General features: G+C 37.9%; 1 protein-coding gene across 1 annotated transcript; it reads left to right on the top strand.

Moving 5' to 3' along the window:
• The first annotated feature begins 236 nt into the window (after positions 1–236).
• On the top strand, positions 237–8,050 carry LOC149151188 (putative pectinesterase/pectinesterase inhibitor 51). Its single transcript, XM_089443086.1, has 4 exons — positions 237–333; positions 900–1,328; positions 6,657–7,358; positions 7,995–8,050. Exons 1-4 carry the CDS (start codon positions 237–239, stop codon positions 8,048–8,050), a joined length of 1,284 nt encoding a protein of 427 aa, XP_089299212.1.
• Positions 8,051–9,431: the final 1,381 nt, after the last annotated feature.

The following is a 9,431-nucleotide window of genomic DNA, read 5'->3' as shown; positions in this document are numbered from 1 at the left end:
TATCCCCCTCAAACTCTGGCACTCTTACCTGGGGCCGAAGACGATGCGGTTGATATAGTGGAGAGAATTCTTAGATTCAACACCTGGTGTGGTTCTACTGGAGCTTATTACGCTTCTTACTGGTAGGCAGCCCATTGAATTGGAAACCCTTAATCATGTTTCATTCACAGACGGTGATTGGTCAAAGGCATTTATCGCGGGAAGGTCATATGTTCGATCCCACAAATAAATAAAGAATGGCTCCTCTTAACACGGTGTACATTGAGTACCCTGTTCAGCTCGGTCACAACCCTGCAATTAGAGAAGAGAAATGGAGGAAAAGGGCAAACAAAAGTTGTAGAGAAGCCTTCTATTTGGGCACCAGCAGTTGCAGTGTTGTTAAGTTTTTTTGGTTTCTGGATTGATCCATAAACTCCTTTTCTGCTGCATCACAAAGACGAGAACACCCACTTGGGAAGTTATAGCTTTCTTCATCTTTCACAGTTTGTGCATGTCCATTGAAGTCGGTATTAGCGAAGCGTCGGCTTGTCTCATGATTCCAAATTCAAAATAGATTGAGCTTTCATGTAACACAGAAACGTAATCATGAATTTATACAAATTATACTGATGTATGAAGAAAGCATGAAAACTTCGTATTTTCATTCGACTAATATCATGTGCTACTATTTTAAACGTGAAAGAAATAACCTTTCCTATTTATAGATTCAAAATTTTGTTTTAAAAATTCAATTCAAATACCTCTAGTCTAGGTTAACATATAGTCTAGTTTAGTTTATAGATGCCTCTTGAGGAACAAAAAAATCAAATCTTCATATACCTAGTTATCCTTTTAGGAAAAGAGATGCCAAAAAAAATCTCAAAAACTTAACCGCTGTGTAACGTAACCTGTTCTTACAGTCATGAGCTTGACCAGCAATGCCCTTAGCATGGTAGATGCTCTGGATACATACGGACAGAATATGGTCCTATGGAGGCGTCCAAAAACAGAGAGATCATCCAATTCCTCTAGTACTGCAGATTATTACCATCATTATAATCAAATTTGGGATGTATTAGAGGTTGATAAATTGGTTCCCGATGTGACTGTGTCCAAGGATGAATCCTCTATGAGTATTCAACAGGCGGTGAACAGTGCACCGGATAAATCTGAGCGGAGATTCGTGATACATATAAAGGCTAGGGTGTATAAGGAGATTGTTAGGGTTCCTCCCAGTAAAACTAATCTTATGTTTGTGGGTGATGGCATGGGGAAGACTGTGATCACGGGGTTTATGCGTGTGCCATCCCTGCCTGGTGTTCCAAGTACATATGGCTCTGCAGCTGTTGGTAATGCTCATCATTGTTCCTCTTCCTCTTCATATTAAGTTGGAATTTATTTCTTTGCCTGAGTTTGGTTTTGTTATTGTGTTTGATCATGGTGTGGTTCCTGGCAGATTTGAGATGCCTTGAATTGAAATTGGAAAATCTGCTCTTCCAACATGTTTTGATCATTACACATGGTTCTTGCGGACCACATCCCTCTGTGATTTTTCGGGTCAACCTTAGTCCATATTCTCTCCTCTCTCACCTTTTGTCACTAATTCACCCCAAGAGACATTAAAAGAGCTGTTAGGATCTTGAGCACTAGCAAAGAAGTAGATGAGTAAGGTCTGCAAGTTGAATTTGCATTGGCTTTCCCTCTTCATGGTCTCAAAATATAATCCACCCCATCTTCCAATTGAAGGATATTTCTGATAGAAATAATTACAGGAATATTATGATTGGGCGTGCCTTTGTCGAACTCTATGTTATGGGCGTGAACGTGTGGCTTTCTCAACATATAGAGAGGAACAAATTCAAAGCTATGGGGCAACCAAGTCTTAGAAGAGATTATGAAACTAGTGACCACATTTTTAGCCTGTGTGCTATTATCAAGGAAGTTGACGTCCCTCATCTAAAGTCCTGTTGCTTTGTGGATTTTCAGAAGGCTTTTGGACTCTGTTCCAAGGGAATTATCGTTCTGGAGTGTTAAATTTGGACAACTAGGTCCAAACTCCATGTTCTGATGCTTAGATTAAGAGGCTAATATTTTTGTTGGATTCCTCTTTCTGAGAGGTGTAAAATCCATATAAAAATAGTCTTAATCCGATGAGCAGAACTTATATTTTGAATTTATTATTCTTAATAAATTATATGTGCAAGGTCAGCCAGTTTTGTAATGTAGGCTCACATGCCCAACAGATGTGTCACACACCCTCATTGATGGATATATATACAGGAAAAGTTGGAGAGAATTTGAACATAACTCACATCTTCCTCTCTCATCCTAAAAAGTACGAGCTACCTGGAGGAAGAATTTCAGCCACACGTGGGAAGGACGAAGAGGATTTTTTTGCTGCTAGGGTTTCTGCTGCTAGGGTTTCGCAGAAGTTTGACCAGCATTGACTTTGGTCAACGCTTGGTCCAAACAAGCTGAAAACTTGTGGGAGGTTCGATTTTTGAAGGCCGTACTACCGGGCACAAAAATCGAGGTCAAAGGGTTGACCGTTTTGCTGTTGCGTTGACTTTTAGCTTGCTGCCCCTGCGTTGACTTTTCAGGACAGCGTTGACTTTTGTAGAACTGACTTGGGTTGACTCATCTACTGGTTGGAGGGTTGTTGTGACACATGCTGGGCTGGCTGACCAAAGGAGACTTTGCTGGTTGAAGCATCCTGTTGACCGCCGAAACAAACACATACATTTTTCTTGTTTCTGATTTGTCTTCAGTAAGATCTGCTTATATGTTCTATCTGCATTTTGCTTATCTACTTGTATGATTGCTGTGAGAAAAGTGAAATTGCTCTTAGCATAGAACATCTACAAAACTTTACATGGAGACTACGTGAAATTGGCATCTTTGAGTGTCTCATAGTTGCTTTCATGAAATTCCATGGGATATACATTAATGGGTTAGAGCATAACCGAGCGAGTACTTCCACAAGGGAGATGTTTACGTTTTACACCATGTTTTGTTTACCTTATTCTTATTTGCAGAGGATCTGATCGTTTTAGCCTCCTCCCCTAGGGACATTCAGAGATAGCTTGATGCCCCTGCCAATGTGATGGTCATAGAATGATGGTGGTGAACCTTAGTGAAACTGAGGTTGTGATTTAAATATCCAAGAGCACCCTAACAAACTTCCACTTCTTCTTCAAAGGAAGCGAGGTGGAGATTACCATTGCTTATACATCTATGGGATCTGATCCATAGCCCTTAGGTTTAGCTTAAGGCATGTCTTTCAACCCAAACTTAGAAAGGGTTATAGGTCTCTCTCCATGCTTGACCGACAATACTTCCATATGCATTTTCAGAACATCTCTTCTGAGATGCATTTTTTGACACAATTAACAGACCTATAGTACTATATGGTGTTGAAATCTTGGGGCCTACCTCGTTACCACCTGACTGCGCGCAGGCTGAGACAGTCCAATTCCTCATGCTACAGTGTATGATTTAGCATAAACAAACAGTTCCATAACCCATTGTACAAACAGTTTGGCATTCATCCCTTTTTCCTTGAGAGCATTTTTGGACTTGTCTTCTTTCTTCATGGGAAACTCCTATCTGGCCCTTTGCCTTTTTTAGATTGCCTCCACAGGCCCCTTTGTCTAGCGAATGTGCTGTTTTTTTAAAGGCGTCTTCAGTTCTTCAAAGAGTGCCTCCCTCCTTTTAGCTATTCTCTAGATGCCCTAGTGACATCCTAGCCCCTGAATGGAGATAAACATGGATATCAAAGAGGACGTCTATCTACAGTAAATTCAGGTCACTTGGATTGAATCCCACAACGGTTTCACAATCAAATGACCTTCTACTATGATCACTTATTGTACAAGTATGATCTAGGAAGCAATTCTCTTTGATACATTTGCAGATTTTTATGGGTCTTCTTGCAGAACCCAAAGGGCTTTAAACGCTTGTTCAATTCTGTGGCCAAGGAATCCACTACCATTGCTTCCAATTCCTTCTGCATGGACATAAAGTGTGACCTTTCTGCCATGTTGCTAAGAACTACTGGATAAAAATGCCAAACCACAACACTGAGGGCCTGCATGCTGGTTAAACTTAAAAGCCTGAGGAAAGGTAGAGATTTGGCTGACAAGACTTCTTTGGAGACAATCAATTGTGAAAATGACCATCCAATTAATGAGAAATTTTCTACTTGAGTTCAACCCATATTAATTCCCTTGCAAAGGAATGCTGATCTAGAAAGCATCAACAAAATACAAATGGGAGGAGAAGGAAACAATCAAAATCCAGCAGTGCTTGGAATGCAATCCGTCATTTGCAAGGGAAGCAATAATGCTTTTCTTCATATTGTAGGTTGCTGAAAAGAAGAGAGCAATAACATTTATTTTTGCAGATTCTGCACTTCTTTCATCCTATTACCTCATGCTACAGTGTATGATTTAGCATAAACAAACAGTTCCATAACCCATTGTACAAACAGTTTGGCATTCATCCCTTTTTCCTTGAGAGCATTTTTGGACTTGTCTTCTTTCTTCACGGGAAACTCCTATCTGGCCCTTTGCCTTTTTTAGATTGCCTCCACAGGCCCCTTTGTCTAGCGAATGTGCTGTTTTTTTAAAGGCGTCTTCAGTTCTTCAAAGAGTGCCTCCCTCCTTTTAGCTATTCTCTAGATGCCCTAGTGACATCCTAGCCCCTGAATGGAGATAAACATGGATATCAAAGAGGACGTCTATCTACAGTAAATTTAGGTCACTTGGATTGAATCCCACAACGGTTTCACAATCAAATGACCTTCTACTATGATCACTTATTGTACAAGTATGATCTAGGAAGAAATTCTCTTTGATACATTTGCAGATTTTTATGGGTCTTCTTGCAGAACCCAAAGGGCTTTAAACGCTTGTTCAATTCTGTGGCCAAGGAATCCACTACCATTGCTTCCAATTCCTTCTGCATGGACATAAATTGTGACCTTTCTGCCATGTTGCTAAGAACTACTGGATAAAAATGCCAAACCACAACACTGAGGGCCTGCATGCTGGTTAAACTTAAAAGCCTGAGGAAAGGTAGAGATTTGGCTGACAAGACTTCTTTGGAGACAATCAATTGTGAAAATGACCATCCAATTAATGAGAAATTTTCTACTTGAGTTCAACCCATATTAATTCCCTTGCAATGGAATGCTGATCTAGAAAGCATCAACAAAATACAAATGAGAGGAGAAGGAAACAATCAAAATCCAGCAGTGCTTGGAATGCAATCCGTCATTTGCAAGGGAAGCAATAATGCTTTTCTTCATATTGTAGGTTGCTGAAAAGAAGAGAGCAATAACATTTATTTTTTCAGATTCTGCACTTCTTTCATCCTATTACCTCATGCTACAATGTATGATTTAGCATAAACAAACAGTTCCATAACCCATTGTACAAACAGTTTGGCATTCATCCCTTTTTCCTTGAGAGCATTTTTGGACTTGTCTTCTTTCTTCACGGGAAACTCCTATCTGGCCCTTTGCCTTTTTTAGATTGCCTCCACAGGCCCCTTTGTCTAGCGAATGTGCTGTTTTTTTAAAGGCATCTTCAGTTCTTCAAAGAGTGCCTCCCTCCTTTTAGCTATTCTCTAGATGCCCTAGTGACATCCTAGCCCCTGAATGGAGATAAACATGGATATCAAAGAGGACGTCTATCTACAGTAAATTCAGGTCACTTGGATTGAATCCCACAACGGTTTCACAATCAAATGACCTTCTACTATGATCACTTATTGTACAAGTATGATCTAGGAAGCAATTCTCTTTGATACATTTGCAGATTTTTATGGGTCTTCTTGCAGAACCCAAAGGGCTTTAAACGCTTGTTCAATTCTGTGGCCAAGGAATCCACTACCATTGCTTCCAATTCCTTCTGCATGGACATAAAGTGTGACCTTTCTGCCATGTTGCTAAGAACTACTGGATAAAAATGCCAAACCACAACAATGAGGGCCTGCATGCTGGTTAAACTTAAAAGCCTGAGGAAAGGTAGAGATTTGGCTGACAAGACTTCTTTGGAGACAATCAATTGTGAAAATGACCATCCAATTAATGAGAGAAATTTTCTACTTGAGTTCAACCCAGATTAATTCCCTTGCAAAGGAATGTTGATCTAGAAAGCATCAACAAAATACAAATGAGAGGAGAAGGAAACAATCAAAATCCAGCAGTGCTTGGAATGCAATCCGTCATTTGCAAGGGAAGCAATAATGCTTTTCTTCATATTGTAGGTTGCTGAAAAGAAGAGAGCAATAACATTTATTTTTTCAGATTCTGCACTTCTTTCATCCTATTAAAGCAGCAAAAAAATTAATTATCGTTTTACATTTTAAGAATAAGATATTTGGAACCCTTTCATATGATAGGTGTAATGTCTTTCAACATGCATTGGGGTTTGTAAGTTTGAGAAATTTCAATGGGCATATGCTAAAATCGGATCCTTTGTTTATTCTGATAACTAGATAAATATGTGTATGCTATTTCTAAACAAAGACGGAATTTAATACTTACAATTACCATCGTTCTTTGGTTTTGAACTCTTATCAAAGGAAAATTCAATCAATCCATATTCCTCGATCCCAGTAAATCTTGTTTTAGATGTTGAGGATTGCTAATTTATTTGTTTTCACAATTGCAGCAGTAAATGCTGATGGCTTCTTAGCACGGGATATAACATTCGAAAATGCAGCAGGGCCAGGTAGTCAACAAGCGGTAGCCCTAAGAGTAGATAGTGATCACTCTGCCTTCTACAACTGTGCCTTTCTTGGCCACCAGGATACATTGTACACTCATATTCTTCGTCAGTTCTATAGAAACTGCAGAATAGAAGGCACTGTTGACTTCATATTTGGAGACTCGGCAGCCATCTTTGAAAACTATCTCATTCTGCTGCGTCCTCGTCAAATAAACTCAGACAAAGGATCATCAAATCCTGTCACTGCACAGGGTCGAACAGATCCAGCCGAGCCCACAGGATTTGTTTTCCATAACTGCACTATCAATGGAACTGAAGAATATATGAGGGCTTACTATGCCAACCCAAAAATTTACAAAGGCTATTTGGGTCGGCCATGGAAGATGTACTCCAGAGCAATCTGCATAAATTCATATTTGGGAGAGGCCATTAGCCCTGAGGGATGGATGTCGTGGATAGAGGACTTTGCTCTTAACACGCTTTACTATGGGGAATACCAGAATTATGGGCCGGGGGCTAAGGTTTCTGGAAGAACGCCATGGTCTAATCCGATACCTGAGAGAAATGTAGGAATGTATACTGTTGGAAACTTTATACAGGGAGACGAATGGCTGCCAGATACAATCAATAAATTCAAAAACAAAGGTTGGTTACTATGCAATCTTCTAATGCGTGATTTTCTTCTACATTGTTGTTGTTCCCTGATGATGGTGAAGAATTCAACGGGAAGCAATGGGACTAAAAATTCTCAGACAGTTGCAACCCAAAAATCCATGAGCCACATTGTTTCCTTCTATCACTGTTTCATCTGTCTTTGGAGTATTGCAATTTCAATCTGCTATGAAGGAGCCACTTGCTTTTCATTGGAGGAAAATGTTATTTGTACTTGTCTGCAATTTTTGCTGCACTATTTTGATCGACATTGATGACCAAAATGGCAGAATAATTTTGTACCTGGTGCAGAGGAAAGTTGTTTTGTTACTGGGAAAGTTTCAACGCAGCACTGTTTTGTGATTGGGCGAATCCTCCCGCAGTTATGTTTGAAGCATGGGATAAAACTTTTGGAAAAATGTTATGAACTCTAAAGGTTTGGGTGTCTGTATTTGTTGTTGTTTTTTTTTAAAATCACGAAAATTGGTTGAATGAAAATTACAGGGATTTATTGAACCACCAACATAATATTGACTCTCAAGTTTTAAGTAGATATCATTCAAGTTCTCAATATGTTCTTAATATAAAAAAAAACATGCAACTTCTTATACAGGCTGACTGTAAGTGCAGAGCGATTTGGTGAACAGAAGCAAAAACCAGTCTATCGGTCAGCTTTCTGGTTATAGAGGACTCTACGACAACATTACAGCATACTTTTTAAACTAACCAAAAGACTTTTAAAAGGCTTGAAATAAAAACCGGACCTAGAAAGTTATAAAAGTCTGACCTTCCTGGTATAAGATACAAACTATTATTAACACCAGAAATAAAAAGACAACCACAATGAAGAATAATTTAAACATCGTTGGAACTAATAGATTCTAGAACAATATAAGTTTGGATAATACTTTGATCATTTGAAGAATAAGGTACTTAATTTTTAACAGCATGTTATTCTCGACAACGTCATGGCTTATTCTATGTGACAATTTGCATACACTCTCTTTGATTTTTCCAAGGAGTGATGTTATTCAAAATATATCTCCCTGTGGGTGTCCTTATGCTGCACACAAGCAATGATGCATTCACTTTTTTCAACTTTATGTATGTTTATCATTTCCATCCATATGATTGTCTTCCCATGATTTCTAAGATGTAATTGAGTTTATATCCATCCAATTGTATTATAGGCTCCTAAACCAATGGTAAGATCAATTATTTTAGATTTGCTGACAGGACTAGATAGACACGTGGGATAAATCTTATATTTATAGTATACTCCTCTTTAACGTTATGAGTTTGTACACATGTTTTAACACTTTCTCAGCTCTCAATAAAAATCACAACATTGTGATCTTCAATTAGATATCCTCTCCGTTATTCTAAATATCATTGCTAATTCTTTTCCAGAGTAATGCCATTGCTAATTCTTTTCGAGAGTAATGCTAAGGCAGGATTGAATTTATGTAGGTTTCATAAATATTAAATAGTTAATGCAGAAATAATACAAGTGAATTTTGTTGGTATAAATTTAAAAATTATAAAATTTGAAAGGTATGAAATTTGAAATTATAAAAGTGTGAGAGAACTCGAAGTTAACTCGCAGCTATTAATTTGTCTCAACTACTTAAAATTTTAAATAGACAAAATTTAAATTTTGAATGCCCCATGGTGAGAGATAAATTAAACATAGTATTAGCATAAAAAAATCACTACTGAAGTTTGATGCATATCTATAACAGATGGGAAGACCACTCCACATGTTCCGACCCATAGACCACCCTGCAGTCGTGCAATCGTGGAAGTTTGATTTTTAAATAAACTATTAATATTATATTCTAAATATAGAACGTGAAATAAAAATAAAAAATAAAAAACAAAAACAAAAACCATATTGCATGTTGTTACTAAATGTTATTTTACACACAATGTAAAGTGAAAAGTTAAATAGTGGTTATGTAATGAAGTTTAAAACTGAAATTTTTAATATGAATTGTTTTCATATTGTCATAATTATATAATATAATATTAATAAAGTCTAGTGAATTCTTTTATATAATATTGGTA

Source organism: Pinus tabuliformis, chromosome 9 (genome assembly GCF_031772625.1).
Source record: "Pinus tabuliformis cultivar Carrire ecotype Pingquan chromosome 9, CPIR1, whole genome shotgun sequence".
NCBI classification, from domain to species: domain Eukaryota; kingdom Viridiplantae; phylum Streptophyta; class Pinopsida; order Pinales; family Pinaceae; genus Pinus; species Pinus tabuliformis.
This window is presented reverse-complemented; position numbering and strand designations above follow the sequence as displayed.

What these genes read in the sequence shown, in the direction of transcription:
- LOC149151188 (XM_089443086.1), top strand. Translation starts at nt 237, where the DNA reads ATGGCTCCTCTTAACACGGTGTACATTGAGTACCCTGTTCAGCTCGGT. An exon ending in GAGGAAAAGGGCAAACAAAA is followed by an intron (nt 334 to 899) that starts GTTGTAGAGAAG and finishes CTGTTCTTACAG; the next exon opens with TCATGAGCTTGACCAGCAAT. An exon ending in ATATGGCTCTGCAGCTGTTG is followed by an intron (nt 1,329 to 6,656) that starts GTAATGCTCATC and finishes TCACAATTGCAG; the next exon opens with CAGTAAATGCTGATGGCTTC.